Source organism: Diabrotica undecimpunctata, chromosome 1 (assembly GCF_040954645.1).
Source record: "Diabrotica undecimpunctata isolate CICGRU chromosome 1, icDiaUnde3, whole genome shotgun sequence".
Taxonomy (NCBI): domain Eukaryota; kingdom Metazoa; phylum Arthropoda; class Insecta; order Coleoptera; family Chrysomelidae; genus Diabrotica; species Diabrotica undecimpunctata.
In genome coordinates this window covers 61,529,559-61,551,483 of record NC_092803.1, presented here as the reverse complement: position 1 = coordinate 61,551,483, position 21,925 = coordinate 61,529,559, and the positions used below count along the sequence as shown (strand labels likewise).

Sequence of the window (21,925 nt, the reverse complement as noted above, 5' to 3'; positions counted from 1 at the left end):
GTGTGACTCATGTTACATCGGTCAGACTGGGAGATCACTGAGAGGGCGTCTTACGACACACCGCAGTGATATCAATTTATCTAAGCATACTTGTGCTCTTGCCCAACATGCCATTAACACTAAGCATGAAGTAAACTTTAATGAAGTTAAAATTCTTGGCACTGAACGCAATCTCGTTAAAAGACAGTTTTTAGAAATGTGTGCAATATTAAAACATCCTAATAATCTTAATAAGAGAACGGACATTAGTAATTTGAGCCAGATTTATCATGCATTAATTTTACAGAATTAGGCTTGATATGTTGTTTACTTAAATTTTGTCCCATTTTGGGGTTTTCTTTATCACATTTTCTTATAATAAATTTAAATAAAAATAAAAATAAAATATAAATAAATTTTTTCCTTCTTTAATTAAGATTTATCAACTTACTTTTTATTAATATTTGTCAATATCACTTTTACATAATTAAGTAATTGTTCTTTTTGATGAACTTGTTTGATAAAACTTTAAATTGAATCTGATTCATAGAATCCTTTTCATTACGGTCCTTAATGTTTGAACCTTTGGACTGTGGAAATTTTTATTAATCTTCACCTGTTAGCTGGCTAACTAGTGACGTCATAATATTATAATATATGATATATTGGATTGACTTCTCTTGCTTTGTTCTTTGTTGACAGATCAATCACTGTAGGGTTAAATGGTGATCTTAACCACCTTTTCCTTTCACTGCTTGGTTTTTTAACGACAAGTTGTCAACCAAATTTATCACATTCTTTGAATATACCGCCTTAATACATAGAGGTTGGTAGCTTGCCTTGCTGTTTATGTCATGGTGACTTCAAGGCCACTTCTACTCACGTTGTTGTGCGTGGGTGTCAAACCTTTAAATTCATTTACCAACGAGCCTCAGTAAGCTAAAGACTGGTAACTTCATTTTTTTCTTTATTACTATTAATCTTTAATAACTTATAATGTTACCTAAAGTTAAAATTAAAATATAATTTTTAAATAAATTTGTTGGAAGTGCAATCTAATGATCTTTCTAGTTCTTCACACTTTAAAATAAACCTTAATGTTTTTTACTAAGTTTTTATAAAATTTTTTTTATATATACATGTATTTTTATCACATGTTCTTTTGCTGTGCTAATTTTGTCAAATTGCAAACTTTACCTAGTTTCAATTAATTGTTATATACAACGTTAACTCTGAATGTCCAGCTTTGTAAGCTTTTTCATATTTTTAACATCACTGACTGCTACATGTCTTTGTAAGGTAACACACTTTGGTTATAACTTCTCTATGGATGTTTGGTTTCATATTGTTCTTTTTAGATGAACTGATGATGCTTTCTGAGCAGAAAGCGAAACGTCTTCAATAAATAGATGAAGTAGCCATCGTCTTTGTCTTTTATTTCTCCACTTTGACCGAAAAACCCACCACTCTTCGAGTGTACCTTAGTTTATATATATATATATATATATATATATATATATATATATATATATATATATATATATATATAAACTATATATATATATATATATACATATATATATATATATATATATATATATATATATATATATATATATATATATATATATATTCTGGTTTTAACTGATGTTCATCAAACTTATTATTGTATTTCTTTAAAAAATCTATAATATCTGATTTTAACCATTTAGTGAAAGGTTGTTTATTTATTATTTCAGTATGGTAGGATGCGTTATCCATGACAATCAAAGATAAGTGTTCTAAATTGTGATATAATTGTGTACTTATCCATTTAGTAAATATTGTACTATTTGGAATATATTTAGAACAAAATAACAAACTGGCGTCTTAAATAAAACCTTTTTGAACCGGCATGAACCACAATAAATCTTTTTCCATCATATCCACCTGGTTCACATACCTACACTTCTGCTGTTGTCCTTCTGTCACGACTTCAATTTATTTTCCCTAGAAAAAATCCATGTTTCGTCTAAAAATACTTTTCGTGGATATGTACTATTTCTGTTTTTTATTTATTTACGTAAGAGACACGCTCGTTGTGCTGCCATATGAGTTCTTTCAATTAAAGCTCTTCGGTAATCAGCTTTTTTAAATTTAAAGCCTACATCTTTTAATATTCTCCTCAGGGATGTTTTTCTTGTAAAAACAATTTCTTTAGCCTGCAGCTCATTGATCAACGTTTCACAGGTTACCTACATGTTTCTCTAAAAAGTTATTTATTTTAATGTAGTAAGTATTATTAGTATGTAAGTATTACCATGATATGTTAAGTCCTACTCGTAATTCTCAACAAAAAGTTGATTTACTTACTATCCTGGTACATATTTTATATTATATTTCGAATTGTCATTTTACTGCCCTCAGATAAATCAGTAGTTTTCGTTTTTAAACGAGGTCTGCTTTTTCCAGAAGAATGTAAAACAGGATTTTTCTTTTCTTTTTCCTATATTTTATACTGTTTTTCTCGCCAATTTAAGTGCAGCTGCTACCCTCTAAAACAAAGTTGAAATATTATCAAGTATTTTTAATTAAAATTGAAAAAAGCCAAAAATAAAGAGTTCCTAATTATAAATATTTTATCATGTAATAAAGTTGGCAAATAAATATTATTAATAATATATATATGCTTGTCATCATTAAAGTTTTATAATAGAGCACATTTGAAAATTGTACTTTTTGTACCTCTTGAACAGATGACAACGGTTCCAATGGTCCCCCACTCCTTTTTTTCTAATTCAAAAGTACTCGATTAACTTTAAAACTAGTTCTTGTGCTTGTGAGGTAAGAGTTTTTTCAGGGATAATCTAAAAAAATTCAATACAATATTTTCTTTTTATCATTTCTTTCACTTTTTCGACAACTTAAACAAAACCAATCCTTAAATGTGTGAATGGGGTTAACTTTGTATGTATATTAATGGTAAAATAATATACACTTACCATAAAATTTCAAACCCCAATATAAAATTAATTGTGAAAACTGTTTGTGTAATATAAATAAGTTCTAAATGCTTTAACAGGACAAAAAAGCAACAACAACCCCAACAAACTGATACCCACAAGTAAACAAACCAGAAAGGTCACAAATTGTACTTATAATCTGAAAACGTCCTCAAGCGTCTTTTTTGTACTTATCTCTTTTCGATGTATTGAGTCTAAAGCTTTTATAAAAATAACATGTGTTTTTAATTAATAACAGGCGGTAGCTGGTTTGTCTTTAGTTTCATGCGTGGAAAACAGTGATTCTTAATAAAATTGTGTGTTTTATCTCGCCAGGTATTAATGACGCACTGGCAAAAAAGAAGCCATCTAATATACACAACCGATTGTCTTGTGATAAAAAGTTACTGTTTAATCTAGCTCGTTCAAACCTTGTGTGAACCTCTTTATATTATTATGTTCTCTTGGATATAAATAAATTGAACCCTTCGTATTTAATTTTTACCTGTTAGACTCGCAATATGTGTGTGTATCGCTATATCAGGCAACTATATATAAAATACTTACTTATATAAAAAATTACCATTAATAAATAAAAATAGACTAGCAAAAATATTTCACCAAAGACTTCAATTTTCAATATATTTTCATTAAAATATTCCTGCTTTGTCTATGCAAATCGACTTGTTATATCCTTGTTATGTTCTTAATACTTGTCTTTTTTTGTTTAGCTACCAAAAATATCTTCGAATGTCCACAACACTGTAACCAAGAAAACGAAAACAATATATTTATCAACTTTCTGCCGAACTCTATAAATACAGTTGTTATTGTTGTGGATAACAACAGGTCTGTTTCAGACAATTCATGTGAATGTGGCTGTTGTACAAAACCAGAACCTCAAATTAATATATATGCTAATGAAACAACGGATTCGGCTATCACCGTGCTCCACTGCGCCATAGTAGAAACTTTGGAACTATATTTAAATACCACAATACCCGAAGAATGTTTACCAACTACTTCAACAACACCTCCTATCTGTACGACTCCAAGTACAACCACCAGTAAAACAACTGTCCCTTTTACTATAAGTACCCCAACAAGTGAAAGTAGTGCAACAAATGTTACAGAAACTGTTACAGAAACAGAAACTGTTACAGAAACAGAAACAATGAGTTTTAGCTCTATCTACAGTGAGGAAACTGAAATATCTACATTTACGTACCATACAACCACACCAATCAGCTCTGCCTTCACAACTGAATTCAGTTCAACGAAAAGTGAAATTTCAACAGAACCTAGTCCAACCACCATAGAAACATATCCAACTATATCAACAACAACAATTCAACCATCCTCCACCGAAGAAACTATATCCACAGAGCCAATAACTAATATGCCAGTTACAAAAACAACTCAGATTTATCCCACCCAAAGCACTACAACTTCCAGTACTGAGAAATCTACAGAACACACAGGTTCAAAGCAGTCTTCGACCACGTCGGGTACGAGTGAAATCACCACTGAAAAAACTCCATCGACAATTACAACAAGTACCAATGATTATATTACCCGAACCAGTAAAGAGCCCAGTACTGATAAACCCACAGATCACACAGCTTTAACGCAATCTTCTACAACATCAGCTACTAGCGAGACTTATTCTACTGGAAGCACTAGAACTTCCAGTACTGAGGGAACTACACAACACACAGCTACAACGCAATCTCCAACATCATTTACAAGTGAAGTCACAACTGGAGAAACTCCAACGACAGTTACAAAAAGTACAGAGACTCATTCTACTGGAAGCACCACAACTTCCAGTACTGAGGGAACTACAGAACACACAGCTACAACGCCATCTCCCACATCATTTACAAGTGAAGTCACAACTGGAGAAACTCCAACTACAGTTACAAAAAGTACAGAGACTCATTCTACTGGAAGCATTACACCTTCCAGTACTGAGGAAACTACAGAATACACAGTTACAACGCAGTCTCCAACGACATCGTTTACAACTAAAATCACAACTCAAGAAACTCCAACAACAGTTACAAAAAGTACCCAACCTCATTCTACTGGTAGCATTACAACTTCCAGTACTGAGGAAACTACAGAACACACAGTTACAACCCAATCTCCAACATCATTTACAAGTGAAGTAACAACTCGAGAAACTCCAACGACAGTTACAATAAGCACACAGACTCATTCTACTGGTAGCACTACAACTTCCAGTACTGAGGGAACTACAGAACACACAACTACAACGCAATCTCCAACATCATTTACAAGTGAAGTCACAACTGGAAAAACTCCAACAACAGTTACAATAAGTACACCGACTCATTCTACTGGTAGCACTACAACTTCCAGTACTGAGCAAACTTCAGAACAAACAGCTACAACGCCATCTCCCACATCATTTACAAGTAAAGTCACAACTGGAGAAACTCCAACTACAATTACAAAAAGTACAGAGACTCATTCTACTGGAAGCATTACACCTTCAAGTACTGAGGAAACTACAGAATACACAGTTACAACGCAGTCTCCAACGACATCGTTTACAAGTGCAGTAACAACTGGAGAAACACCAACGACAGTTACTACAAGCACACAGACTCATTCTACTGAAAGCACTACAACTTCCAGTACTGAGGGAACTACAGAACACACAACTACAACGCAATCTCCAACATCATTTACAAGTAAAATCACAACTGGAGAAACTCCAACAACAGTTACAATAAGTACACCGACTCATTCTACTGGTAGCACTACAACTTCCAGTACTGAGCAAACTTCAGAACAAACAGCTACAACGCCATCTCCCACATCACTTACAAGTGAAGTCACAACTCGAGAAACTCCAACTACAATTACAAAAAGTACAGAGACTCATTCTACTGGAAGCACTACAACTTCCAGTACTGAGGGAACTACAGAACACACAACTACAACGCAATCTCCAACATCATTTACAAGTGAAGTCACAACTGGAGAAACTCCAACGACAGTTACAAAAAGTACAGAAACTCATTCTACTGGAAGCATTACACCTTCCAGTACTGAGAAAACTTCAAAACAAACAGCTACAACGCAATCTCCAACATCATTTACAAGTGAAGTAACAACTCGAGAAACTCCAACAACAGTTACAATAAGTACACCGACTCATTCTACTGGTAGCACTACAACTTCCAGTACTAAGCAAACTTCAGAACAAACAGCTACAACGCCATCTCCCACATCATTTACAAGTGAAGTCACAACTCGAGAAACTCCAACTACAATTACAAAAAGAACAGAGACTCATTCTACTGGAAGCACTACAACTTCCAGTACTGAGGGAACTACAGAACACACAACTACAACGCAATCTCCAACATCATTTACAAGTGAAGTCACAACTGGAGAAACTCCAACAACAGTTACAATAAGTACACCGACTCATTCTACTGGTAGCACTACAACTTCCAGTACTGAGCAAACTTCAGAACAAACAGCTACAACGCCATCTCCCACATCATTTACAAGTGAAGTCACAACTCGAGAAACTCCAACTACAATTACAAAAAGAACAGAGACTCATTCTACTGCAAGCACTACAACTTCCAGTACTGAGGGAACTACAGAACACACAACTACAACGCAATCTCCAACATCATTTACAAGTGAAGTCACAACTGGAAAAACTCCAACAACAGTTACAATAAGTACACCGACTCATTCTACTGGTAGCACTACAACTTTCAGTACTGAGCAAACTTCAGAACAAACAGCTACAACGCCATCTCCCACATCATTTACAAGTGAAGTCACAACTGGAGAAACTCCAACTACAATTACAAAAAGTACAGAGACTCATTCTACTGGAAGCACTACAACTTCCAGTACTGAGGTAACTACAGAACACACAACTACAACGCAATCTCCAACATCATTTACAAGTGAAGTCACAACTGGAGAAACTCCAACAACAGTTACAATAAGTACACCGACTCATTCTACTGGTAGCACTACAACTTCCAGTACTGAGCAAACTTCAGAACAAACAACTACAACGCCATCTTCCACATCATTTACAAGTGAAGTCACAACTCGAGAAACTCCAACTACAATTACGAAAAGTACAGAGACTCATTCTACTGAAAGCATTACACCTTCTAGTACTGAGAAAACTTCAGAACAAACAGCTACAACGCAATCTCCCACATCATTTACAAGTGAAGTAACAACTCGAGAAACTCAAACGACAGTTACAAAAAGTACAGAGACTCATTCTACTGGAAGCATTACACCTTCCAGTACTGAGGAAACTACAGAATACACAGTTACAACGCAGTCTCCAACGACATCGTTTACAAGTGCAGTAACAACTCGAGAAACTCCAACAACAGTTACAATAAGTACACCGACTCATTCTACTGGTAGCACTACAACTTCCAGTACTAAGCAAACTTCAGAACAAACAGCTACAACGCCATCTCCCACAACATTTACAAGTGAAGTCACAACTCGAGAAACTCCAACTACAACTACAAAAAGGACAGAGACTCATTCTACTGGAAGCACTACAACTTCCAGTACTGAGGGAACCACAGAACACACAACTACAACGCAATCTCCAACATCATTTACAAGTGAAGTCACAACTAGAGAAACTCCAACGACAGTTACAAAAAGTACAGAGACTCATTCTACTGGAAGCATTACACCTTCCAGTACTGAGAAACCTTCAGAACAAACAGCTACAACACAATCTCCCACATCATTTACAAGTGAAGTTACAACTCGAGAAACTCCAACTACAATTACAAAAAGTACAGAGACTCATTCTACTGGAAGCACTACAACTTCCATTACTGAGGGAACTACAGAACACACAACTACAACGCAATCTCCAACATCATTTACAAGTGAAGTAACAACTCGAGAAACTCCAACTACAATTACAAAAAGTACAGAGACTCATTCTACTGGAAGCACTATAACTTCCAGTACTGAGGGAACTACAGAACACACAACTACAACGCAATCTCCAACATCATTTACAAGTGAAGTCACAACTGGAAAAACTCCAACAACAGTTACAATAAGTACACCAACTCATTCTACTGGTAGCACTACAACTTTCAGTACTGAGCAAACTTCAGAACAAACAGCTACAACGCCATCTCCCACATCATTTACAAGTGAAGTCACAACTGGAGAAACTCCAACTACAATTACAAAAAGTACAGAGACTCATTCTACTGGAAGCACTACAACTTCCAGTACTGAGGGAACTACAGAACACACAACTACAACGCAATCTCCAACATCATTTACAAGTGAAGTAACAACTCAAGAAACTCCAACGACAGTTACAATAAGCACACAGACTCATTCTACTGGAAGCACTACAACTTCCAGTACTGAGGGAACTACAGAACACACAACTACAACGCAATCTCCAACATCATTTACAAGTGAAGTCACAACTGGAGAAACTCCAACAACAGTTACAATAAGTACACCGACTCATTCTACTGGTAGCACTACAACTTCCAGTACTGAGCAAACTTCAGAACAAACAACTACAACGCCATCTTCCACATCATTTACAAGTGAAGTCACAACTCGAGAAACTCCAACTACAATTACGAAAAGTACAGAGACTCATTCTACTGGAAGCATTACACCTTCTAGTACTGAGAAAACTTCAGAACAAACAGCTACAACGCAATCTCCCACATCATTTACAAGTGAAGTAACAACTCGAGAAACTCCAACGACAGTTACAAAAAGTACAGAGACTCATTCTACTGGAAGCATTACACCTTCCAGTACTGAGGAAACTACAGAATACACAGTTACAACGCAGTCTCCAACGACATCGTTTACAAGTGCAGTAACAACTCGAGAAACTCCAACAACAGTTACAATAAGTACACCGACTCATTCTACTGGTAGCACTACAACTTCCAGTACTAAGCAAACTTCAGAACAAACAGCTACAACGCCATCTCCCACAACATTTACAAGTGAAGTCACAACTCGAGAAACTCCAACTACAACTACAAAAAGGACAGAGACTCATTCTACTGGAAGCACTACAACTTCCAGTACTGAGGGAACCACAGAACACACAACTACAACGCAATCTCCAACATCATTTACAAGTGAAGTCACAACTAGAGAAACTCCAACGACAGTTACAAAAAGTACAGAGACTCATTCTACTGGAAGTATTACACCTTCCAGTACTGAGAAACCTTCAGAACAAACAGCTACAACACAATCTCCCACATCATTTACAAGTGAAGTTACAACTCGAGAAACTCCAACTACAATTACAAAAAGTACAGAGACTCATTCTACTGGAAGCACTACAACTTCCAGTACTGAGGGAACTACAGAACACACAACTACAACGCAATCTCCAACATCATTTACAAGTGAAGTCACAACTGGAGAAACTCCAACAACAGTTACAATAAGTACACCGACTCATTCTACTGGTAGCACTACAACTTCCAGTACTGAGCAAACTTCAGAACAAACAACTACAACGCCATCTCCCACATCATTTACAAGTGAAGTCACAACTCGAGAAACTCCAACTACAATTACGAAAAGTACAGAGACTCATTCTACTGGAAGCATTACACCTTCTAGTACTGAGAAAACTTCAGAACAAACAACTACAACGCCATCTTCCACATCATTTACAAGTGAAGTCACAACTCGAGAAACTCCAACTACAATTACGAAAAGTACAGAGACTCATTCTACTGGAAGCATTACACCTTCTAGTACTGAGAAAACTTCAGAACAAACAGCTACAACGCAATCTCCCACATCATTTACAAGTGAAGTAACAACTCGAGAAACTCCAACGACAGTTACAATAAGTACACCGACTCATTCTACTGGTAGCACTACAACTTCCAGCACTAAGCAAACTTCAGAACAAACAGCTACAACGCCATCTCCCACATCATTTACAAGTGAAGTAACAACTCAAGAAACTCCAACGACAGTTACAATAAGCACACAGACTCATTCTACTGGAAGCACTACAACTTCCAGTACTGAGGGAACTACAGAACACACAACTACAACGCAATCTCCAACATCATTTACAAGTGAAGTCACAACTGGAAAAACTCCAACGACAGTTACAAAAAGTACAGAGACTCATTCTACTGGAAGCATTACACCTTCCAGTACTGAGAAAACTACAGAATACACAGTTACAACGCAGTCTCCAACGACATCGTTTACAAGTGCAGTAACAACTGGAGAAACACCAACGACAGTTACTATAAGCACACAAACTCATTCTACTGGAAGCACTAGAACTTCCAGTACTGAGGGAACTACAGAACACACAACTACAACGCAATCTCCAACATCATTTACAAGTGAAGTCACAACTGGAGAAACTCCAACGACAGTTACAAAAAGTACAGAGACTCATTCTACTGGAAGCATTACACCTTCCAGTACTGAGAAAACTTCAGAACAAACAGCTACAACGCAATCTCCCACATCATTTACAAGTGAAGTCACAACTCGAGAAACTCCAACTACAATTACAAAAAGTACAGAGACTCATTCTACTGGAAGCACTACAACTTCCAGTACTGAGGGAACTACAGAACACACAACTACAACGCAATCTCCAACATCATTTACAAGTGAAGTAACAACTCAAGAAACTCCAACGACAGTTACAATAAGCACACAGACTCATTCTACTGGAAGCACTACAACTTCCAGTACTGAGGGAACTACAGAACACACAACTACAACGCAATCTCCAACATCATTTACAAGTGAAGTCACAACTGGAGAAACTCCAACAACAGTTACAATAAGTACACCGACTCATTCTACTGGTAGCACTACAACTTCCAGTACTGAGCAAACTTCAGAACAAACAACTACAACGCCATCTTCCACATCATTTACAAGTGAAGTCACAACTCGAGAAACTCCAACTACAATTACGAAAAGTACAGAGACTCATTCTACTGGAAGCATTACACCTTCTAGTACTGAGAAAACTTCAGAACAAACAGCTACAACGCAATCTCCCACATCATTTACAAGTGAAGTCACAACTGGAGAAACTCCAACTACAATTACAAAAAGTACAGAGACTCATTCTACTGGAAGCACTACAACTTCCAGTACTGAGGGAACCACAGAACACACAACTACAACGCAATCTCCAACATCATTTACAAGTGAAGTCACAACTGGAAAAACTCCAACGACAGTTACAAAAAGTACAGAGACTCATTCTACTGGAAGCATTACACCTTCCAGTACTGAGAAAACTACAGAATACACAGTTACAACGCAGTCTCCAACGACATCGTTTACAAGTGCAGTAACAACTGGAGAAACACCAACGACAGTTACTATAAGCACACAAACTCATTCTACTGGAAGCACTAGAACTTCCAGTACTGAGGGAACTACAGAACACACAACTACAACGCAATCTCCAACATCATTTACAAGTGAAGTCACAACTCGAGAAACTCCAACGACAGTTACAAAAAGTACAGAGACTCATTCTACTGGAAGCATTACACCTTCCAGTACTGAGAAAACTTCAGAACAAACAGTTACAACGCAATCTCCCACATCATTTACAAGTGAAGTCACAACTCGAGAAACTCCAACTACAATTACAAAAAGTACAGAGACTCATTCTACTGGAAGCACTACAACTTCCAGTACTGAGGGAACTACAGAACACACAACTACAACGCAATCTCCAACATCATTTACAAGTGAAGTCACAACTGGAGAAACTCCAACGACAGTTACAAAAAGTACAGAGACTCATTCTACTGGAAGCATTACACCTTCCAGTACTGAGAAAACTACAGAATACACAGTTACAACGCAGTCTCCAACGACATCGTTTACAAGTGCAGTAACAACTGGAGAAACACCAACGACAGTTACTATAAGCACACAAACTCATTCTACTGGAAGCACTAGAACTTCCAGTACTGAGGGAACTACAGAACACACAACTACAACGCAATCTCCAACATCATTTACAAGTGAAGTCACAACTCGAGAAACTCCAACGACAGTTACAAAAAGTACAGAGACTCATTCTACTGGAAGCATTACACCTTCCAGTACTGAGAAAACTACAGAATACACAGTTACAACGCAGTCTCCAACGACATCGTTTACAAGTGCAGTAACAACTGGAGAAACACCAACGACAGTTACTATAAGCACACAAACTCATTCTACTGGAAGCACTAGAACTTCCAGTACTGAGGGAACTACAGAACACACAACTACAACGCAATCTCCAACATCATTTACAAGTGAAGTCACAACTCGAGAAACTCCAACGACAGTTACAAAAAGTACAGAGACTCATTCTACTGGAAGCATTACACCTTCCAGTACTGAGAATACTTCAGAACAAACAGTTACAACGCAATCTCCCACATCATTCACAAGTGAAGTCACAACTCGAGAAACTCCAACTACAATTACAAAAAGTACAGAGACTCATTCTACTGGAAGCACTACAACTTCCAGTACTGAGGGAACTACAGAACACACAACTACAACGCAATCTCCAACATCATTTACAAGTGAAGTCACAACTGGAGAAACTCCAACGACAGTTACAAAAAGTACAGAGACTCATTCTACTGGAAGCATTACACCTTCCAGTACTGAGAAAACTACAGAATACACAGTTACAACGCAGTCTCCAACGACATCGTTTACAAGTGCAGTAACAACTGGAGAAACACCAACGACAGTTACTATAAGCACACAAACTCATTCTACTGGAAGCACTAGAACTTCCAGTACTGAGGGAACTACAGAACACACAACTACAACGCAATCTCCAACATCATTTACAAGTGAAGTCACAACTCGAGAAACTCCAACGACAGTTACAAAAAGTACAGAGACTCATTCTACTGGAAGCATTACACCTTCCAGTACTGAGAAAACTACAGAATACACAGTTACAACGCAGTCTCCAACGACATCGTTTACAAGTGCAGTAACAACTGGAGAAACACCAACGACAGTTACTATAAGCACACAAACTCATTCTACTGGAAGCACTAGAACTTCCAGTACTGAGGGAACTACAGAACACACAACTACAACGCAATCTCCAACATCATTTACAAGTGAAGTCACAACTCGAGAAACTCCAACGACAGTTACAAAAAGTACAGAGACTCATTCTACTGGAAGCATTACACCTTCCAGTACTGAGAAAACTTCAGAACAAACAGTTACAACGCAATCTCCCACATCATTTACAAGTGAAGTCACAACTCGAGAAACTCCAACTACAATTACAAAAAGTACAGAGACTCATTCTACTGGAAGCACTACAACTTCCAGTACTGAGGGAACTACAGAACACACAACTACAACGCAATCTCCAACATCATTTACAAGTGAAGTCACAACTGGAGAAACTCCAACGACAGTTACAAAAAGTACAGAGACTCATTCTACTGGAAGCATTACACCTTCCAGTACTGAGAAAACTACAGAATACACAGTTACAACGCAGTCTCCAACGACATCGTTTACAAGTGCAGTAACAACTGGAGAAACACCAACGACAGTTACTATAAGCACACAAACTCATTCTACTGGAAGCACTAGAACTTCCAGTACTGAGGGAACTACAGAACACACAACTACAACGCAATCTCCAACATCATTTACAAGTGAAGTCACAACTCGAGAAACTCCAACGACAGTTACAAAAAGTACAGAGACTCATTCTACTGGAAGCATTACACCTTCCAGTACTGAGAAAACTACAGAATACACAGTTACAACGCAGTCTCCAACGACATCGTTTACAAGTGCAGTAACAACTGGAGAAACACCAACGACAGTTACTGTAAGCACACAAACTCATTCTACTGGAAGCACTAGAACTTCCAGTACTGAGGGAACTACAGAACACACAACTACAACGCAATCTCCAACATCATTTACAAGTGAAGTCACAACTCGAGAAACTCCAACGACAGTTACAAAAAGTACAGAGACTCATTCTACTGGAAGCATTACACCTTCCAGTACTGAGAAAACTACAGAATACACAGTTACAACGCAGTCTCCAACGACATCGTTTACAAGTGCAGTAACAACTGGAGAAACACCAACGACAGTTACTATAAGCACACAAACTCATTCTACTGGAAGCACTAGAACTTCCAGTACTGAGGGAACTACAGAACACACAACTACAACGCAATCTCCAACATCATTTACAAGTGAAGTCACAACTCGAGAAACTCCAACGACAGTTACAAAAAGTACAGAGACTCATTCTACTGGAAGCATTACACCTTCCAGTACTGAGAAAACTACAGAATACACAGTTACAACGCAGTCTCCAACGACATCGTTTACAAGTGCAGTAACAACTGGAGAAACACCAACGACAGTTACTATAAGCACACAAACTCATTCTACTGGAAGCACTAGAACTTCCAGTACTGAGGGAACTACAGAACACACAACTACAACGCAATCTCCAACATCATTTACAAGTGAAGTCACAACTCGAGAAACTCCAACGACAGTTACAAAAAGTACAGAGACTCATTCTACTGGAAGCATTACACCTTCCAGTACTGAGAAAACTACAGAATACACAGTTACAACGCAGTCTCCAACGACATCGTTTACAAGTGCAGTAACAACTGGAGAAACACCAACGACAGTTACTGTAAGCACACAAACTCATTCTACTGGAAGCACTAGAACTTCCAGTACTGAGGGAACTACAGAACACACAACTACAACGCAATCTCCAACATCATTTACAAGTGAAGTCACAACTCGAGAAACTCCAACGACAGTTACAAAAAGTACAGAGACTCATTCTACTGGAAGCATTACACCTTCCAGTACTGAGAAAACTTCAGAACAAACAGTTACAACGCAATCTCCCACATCATTTACAAGTGAAGTCACAACTCGAGAAACTCCAACTACAATTACAAAAAGTACAGAGACTCATTCTACTGGAAGCACTACAACTTCCAGTACTGAGGGAACTACAGAACACACAACTACAACGCAATCTCCAACATCATTTACAAGTGAAGTCACAACTGGAGAAACTCCAACGACAGTTACAAAAAGTACAGAGACTCATTCTACTGGAAGCATTACACCTTCCAGTACTGAGAAAACTTCAGAACAAACAGTTACAACGCAATCTCCCACATCATTTACAAGTGAAGTCACAACTCGAGAAACTCCAACTACAATTACAAAAAGTACAGAGACTCATTCTACTGGAAGCACTACAACTTCCAGTACTGAGGGAACTACAGAACACACAACTACAACGCAATCTCCAACATCATTTACAAGTGAAGTAACAACTCGAGAAACTCCAACTACAACTACAAAAAGGACAGAGACTCATTCTACTGGAAGCACTACAACTTCCAGTACTGAGGAAACTACAGAATACACAGTTACAACGCAGTCTCCAACGACATCGTTTACAAGTGCAGTAACAACTGGAGAAACACCAACGACAGTTACTACAAGCACACAGACTCATTCTACTGGAAACACTACAACTTCCAGTACTGAGGAAACTTCAGAACAAACAGTTACAACTGAGTCTCCAACGACATCATTTACAAGTGCAGTAACAACTGGAGAAACACCAACGACAGTAACAAAAAGTACACAGACTCATCCTACCGGAAGTACTACAACTTCCAGTACTGAGGGAACTACAGAATATACAGCTACAACGCAATCTCCAACATCATTTACAAGTGAAGTAACAACTGGAAAAACTCCAACGACAGTTACAATAAGCACCCAGACTCATTCTACTGGAAGCACTACAACTTCCAGTACTGAGGAAACTTCAGAACAAACAGTTACAACTGAGTCTCCAACGACATCATTTACAAGTGCAGTAACAACTGGAGAAACACCAACGACAGTAACAAAAAGTACACAGACTCATCCTACCGGAAGTACTACAACTTCCAGTACTGAGGGAACTACAGAATATACAGCTACAACGCAATCTCCAACATCATTTACAAGTGAAGTAACAACTGGAAAAACTCCAACGACAGTTACAATAAACACCCAGACTCATTCTACTGGTAGCATTACAACTTCCAGTACTGAGAAAACTTCAGAACACACAGCTACAACTGAGTCTCCAACGACGTCATTTACAAGTGAAGTAACAACTGGAGAAACACCAACGACAGTTACAATAAGTACACAGACTCATTCTACTGGTAGCACTACATCTTCCAGAACTGAGGAAACTACAAAATTAATAATTAATGAAACGAGTACTTCTATAATTACTACACCCCGATCAGAAAGCACGGAACCAACAATGCTACCCACCGAAGTAACTACTCATAGGCTCGTTAATATTTCTACAGCAATAATTACCTGTACATCACTAAGCGTACAGGGTGTCTTAAGGAGTCTCCTGTTGGTTGATACTGAACATCCTGAAAACCAGATATCGTTTGATGATTGTATTAAGGGTACACAATCAGGAAATCAAACTTATATTCTTCCAATAACTCAAGAATTCAATGTAGCAAATATTACTGACAAAGAAAAGGATTATGTTGAAGCATTTTTTGAAGAGAAGAATAATATATACAATTTGTTGTTTGCTGATACCGAAAGTTTACTTGATAATAATATTTAAGTACTCTACATTAATATTTACGTTAACACGTTTGTATACAGCTTAGTTTATATCGAAATAAATTTATTAATATTCCTAATTAATTCTATTTGTTATTAAATAAACTTTGTGTTACTGAGAAGTTTATTCAAATTATAAATTATTATGAAATAATTACTTTCAAAAGGTATTACATTAGTTGATTATATCAGTCTTTCATTTTTTCATCTTTTTTCTTTATGCTTCTGTTTCAATATTTTCTCACTTATGCATTATACCAAGTATCTTTGGGTCTATCCCTTCTTCCCATTTTGTTAATTTTTGTCCCATTTTCACATGTTAACAGGTATTTTAATGTTAAATCTGTGTAAGTGCTCCAACCACCAAGTTGTCTCCTTTCTGATTTAATATTGACATCTATTTGAATTGTTTCATTTCCTACTTTGTCTATCCATGAAACATTTTTTACTTTTCTTAGATATGTTATTTTAGTAGCTTGTATCCTATTTATTTTCTGTTTAGTAGTGGTACACGGACTAACAGTTATTTGTATGTAAGGAAGAAAGAGGAAATCCCGGCCAATTGAAGCCATTCGGTAATAATATCCTAATAAAAATGATTTTAGAAATGAAAGGGAACTTAAGCATACCCTTTAAAGTTTTAATAAAAAAAAATAGTTAAAAATGACATATTATTTAAAATAAAATGTATATTAATAAAAATGAATCGCCTAAATGTTTGTACGGGCATCGCTTCAGAACGAGTGCACCAAAATAAAAAAATTTTTTGATGTATTTGTTATTATCACCAGCAGTGGCGGATCCAAGGGGGGGTCACGGGGGTCATGACCCTCCCCAAACAAAATTAAATATCAATCAAATAATCCTAAAAAATAATAATTTAAAACCCATCAACGCTATAAACAGGAAGTCCAGAGTTGAAATAATTCAAACTCATTTATTCTAGGGAATGAGTGTAGAATTTTGCTGAAGCCCTTTTACATTTTTAAATTTTGTCAATTCGTTATTTGAGTGCCAGAGAATTATCGATGAGATAGAATTACCGCTCACACATTATTGCTCATTTAATGTACATGACATGACTTTTCGCACGAAATCAGCATATTTTTATTTTGTATTTAGGTATTTCTTATCTTCAGTTTTGTCTACGAATTGGTTGTTTGTAATTTGAATATGTATTATAATTGTTGAAACTGTGTGCTACATTTTATAATTTATCTATAATAAATATCAAAGTAAATATTGTTGTTGCATTAGCTCTGTCTGATATGTTAGTGAATAAAGTAAAGGAACTGAGGACTGCTGTCAAAGGTATTTGTAAGACTCGTTGGGTTGAAAGGCATGAAGGTCATCTTCAGTTCTAGGGCGAATCAATCATCAGAATATACAACGCTCTTGAAACAATTTCTACGTGGAAGGATGGTAAAATGTCAGCTGATGCATTTTCATTAGTGCAAACTATTTGGAGCCCAGAATTTCTCATTTCAGTAGTTTTTCTTAGTGATGTTTTAGGTACAACTGTATCACTTAGTCGTCTACTTTTGTCACCATAATTAAATTTGAAGAAAGCTACTGAGGTCATAGAGAACACTACATGCACAAAATAAAAGATCAAATGCTGAATCTGTTTTTAAGCAAACTTTACTATGAATTAAACGAAACAGCTGAACAACCAGACATTGAATTAAAGATGGTATAGTTTCTCGTCAAACCTGTCGTCAAAACCAATCTGCAAACTCTTGCGAAGAATATTTCCGAAGATCTATTTATTTACCCCTTTTAGACAATATCTTAACTGATTTAAAAGAACGACTTTCACCGAAAGTAATGAATCTATTTATGCTTTGAGTTGTTTTACCTAAAACTAATAACACACCAGAAGATAAAGTTGCATTAAAAAAATTGTTGACTTCCAGGATATTGTTGGACCATCTACTGCATATTCCACAGTACAACAAGAGAACAAGAGTTTTCATTGTGGATTCAAAAGTGGAAAAGAGTCGTGCAAAATAATGGAAAACTTCCTGATTCTATTTTAGAAGTATCAGAATATTTCTGCAGCTATTAATTACACTGCCAGTCACTGCAGCAATAGCAGAGCTTAGTTTTTCTATGCTTAAGAATCTAAAGACTTAGCTTAGAAATAGAACTTTCTGAGGAAAGGATAACTGGTTTAGCACTTATCAATGTGCATCCTGATTTTCTCTAGATGTTGATGCAATCATAGAGCGATTTGCTAAATCGGATAGGCGAAAAGAAAAAGAATACATTTTATAAAATTATATAATATTTACTTATCTTATTCTTATAGTATTTTTAAACACTGAATTTTTATTTACCACTCGTTGTCGGCTGTTGCTGACAATTCGTGAGTCACATTATTCAGCCAGGAGCATTTTCTTCTTCCTGGGCGTCTTTTTCCTTCTACTGTCCCTTCCATTATGAGTCGTATTTTTCTTCTCTGTAAATATGTCCTAGATAACTCGTTTTTATGTTGTTTACAATATTTAGGAGTTTTCTCTCAGTCCTCATTCTTCTCAGCATCTCGTTGTTGGTCACGTGCTCTGTCCACGACATCTTCAGCATCCTTTGCAAAACACACATTTCAAGGGCTTCTATACGCTTCATACTTGTAATTCCGAGAGTCCACGTTTTCACTCCGTATAGCAATAAGGAATAAATGAATGTTTTTACAAATTGATATCGGATATCCAACGATAAGATAGAGTTTATTGGGAATGTTTAATATATACATTCAATAATGTTTACACTTACATTAAGTTATTGCATTTAAATTACTTAACTTTGGTCTATACTTATTTATCCTTGCTTTGTTCTTGATTTTGTAGCCATAGGATAGGTGGATTTAAATTAATTGTCTTTAACATACCTAGTTTAAATTGATAGTCCCTGATTTTTCAGTATTTATAGTGTAATAACTTTCCTTTGGTTTAATAATCTTGTACACTTGATTTTATTGTCATAGAGTATGTGGGTTTAAATTATTTGGAAATGGTTCCCATACATAAAGCACAAATTATATCAATTGTAAAGGTGTAAATATCTAAATCCTATAACAAAATCACGCTTAAGATCCATGACCCCCTTCGACAAAAATTTCTAGATCCGCCATTGATCACCAGAAGGTTTGTGTAAAAGATAATTTTTTTAAAATTGTACAGAAAGCCTTTAAAAGCGGTTTTTTGTCATTTTATATCGCAATATAACTAATAGATGGCACCATACTATGACTAACAAAGGAAACTATGATTAATAAAATAATTGTCAGTATTTATAGATTGACATAACGACATAGCTGTAAATCTTTGGTATTGTGGCTCCAAATAATAACGATGAAGTTTCAACATATCAGATGGGAACATATGTAAGTGAGGCGGTTTGTAGAGTCTCTTCATTTTCCATATACTTATATAAACGGCATCCCACTGTAATTAATTTAGCTGTTCACCTAGTGAGTGGACAACGACTTTATTTTGAAAAAAAAAACGCAACACATAGAGTTGAATGATCACTAGCAACAAACTTGAAATGTTACCTTTTCTTAAAGGGAGACTTGACAAATACAGATCATTAGGTAGATTTTAAGTGCAGCGACAAGTCAGAACTTGTTTATTAAAATCAAATAGAATAAAATGGAATACAATAGAATAAAATAAAACAAAATAAAATAATATAAAATAAAATAAAACAGAATAAAATTGAAAAAAATAGAATAAAATGGAATAGAGTACAATAAAATAGAGTAAATAATGCAAATTATCTCAGTTGACATTTTTATCCTTATATTAATATTTATATTATCATCTTTATTTTGATTTTTGACACACTCTTGTAGTTAACAGACGGTTTTCAGTGTTTATATTTTTCTTTCTGTGGATTCCATCCTCTTTAAAACCTGTTTTTTAGTCTTATCAACATTTTCTACTCTTTTCCTATTTTTTTCCAATACCTCCTTCAGTAGCGCTGAAGTGAAAATTATCTAGTGTTATTTGATTGACTTCCTTTGCGGTTTGCGCTTATTTCTATTGGATCAAGTGGAAATACGAAGGATTTTCATGAACGAAATTTTTTATTTTTTCCTCTGCCAAGATCGGTGTTATTTACGTTAAGAGTGGATTCTACTCTACCGAAATCAAGATTAAATAATTCAGCAAGTTCATTAAAAGTCATTTTGTGATCCGAATGACTGTCAAATATTTTGCACACTCGGTGTTGTACGTCAATTTTAAAGAAACGGATAAAGGCTGAAGTTGGTGAAAAGGATGTGAGGTGATTGTCAAACAATAATACACAGGTGCAGTAGGTGACATGATTATCCATGATTAAAAGTATGGGATCCTCATTGATGTTAAAACTTATAAATGAAACGAACCATTTGAGTATACAGTTAAGACTAACTTTATTTTGTTCCAAAAGTGAATACAATTGACAGTTTACATTGTACCATTTAAATGACATATGGCGCTAATATTTAAATTTTGACTAAGACATTAATTTAAATAAAAAAAAAATTTTTACACCCCCACTTATCAATTAAACAAAATTTATAGGTTTCCTATGCCTAACAGTTTCAATAATCTGTGCAGCTGTTCATTAACTAACATAACATCAGTAATTATATACAGATAACGTAAATAATTAATATGATTTATTGTCACTGAAAATTGTACAAATTTTATGGACAAAACTTATAACAATAAGACAAGAAAGAAGAAAAAAATCAGAATAAGAATCGTTTGTACTTTTAAATAAAAAAAAACAATGAAATTCTTTCAAACTTAAACATAAAAAATACTACCTAATTAAGAACCTACAAACTTAGGTTATCAATAGTTGCTCATCTTAGGAAGTCAATAGTTGCTCTAGAGTTGTGAACCGAACACCCACCCTGTTGGAAATAAACCTCCTGAAAATTAACAAGAAGGCGTCGAACTGCCGGAATGATCTCATTCTGTAAAAGTTGTAAATATTTAGACCCGTTTAGGTTTCCATCGATAAAAAATGGACCGACAATATGGTCGCCTAACATCCAAGTCCAAACATTTTACTTTTGCGGATGCTGCGTTCGCACTGCAACACTGAGGTGCTTATTTTTCCGAGAATAATACCTTGAAATGGTCAATTGCAATAAGTCATTCGTCAGAAAATAAAATATTTTTTAAAAAGTGTACATTTTCATTCTGTTTATCAAA

General features: G+C 35.9%; 1 protein-coding gene across 1 annotated transcript in view; it reads left to right on the top strand.

Annotated features, from left to right (window-relative positions):
* LOC140449573 (uncharacterized) overlaps positions 1 to 20,366 on the top strand; it is an 85,392-nt gene extending 65,026 nt beyond the window's left edge. The window contains exon 3 of the mRNA XM_072542817.1: positions 3,692 to 20,366. Within this exon, the coding sequence (XP_072398918.1) occupies positions 3,692 to 16,713 (13,022 nt within the window). The 3' untranslated portion in view covers positions 16,714 to 20,366. The remainder of the gene's footprint in view (positions 1 to 3,691) is intronic.
* The last annotated feature ends 1,559 nt before the right edge of the window (positions 20,367 to 21,925 follow it).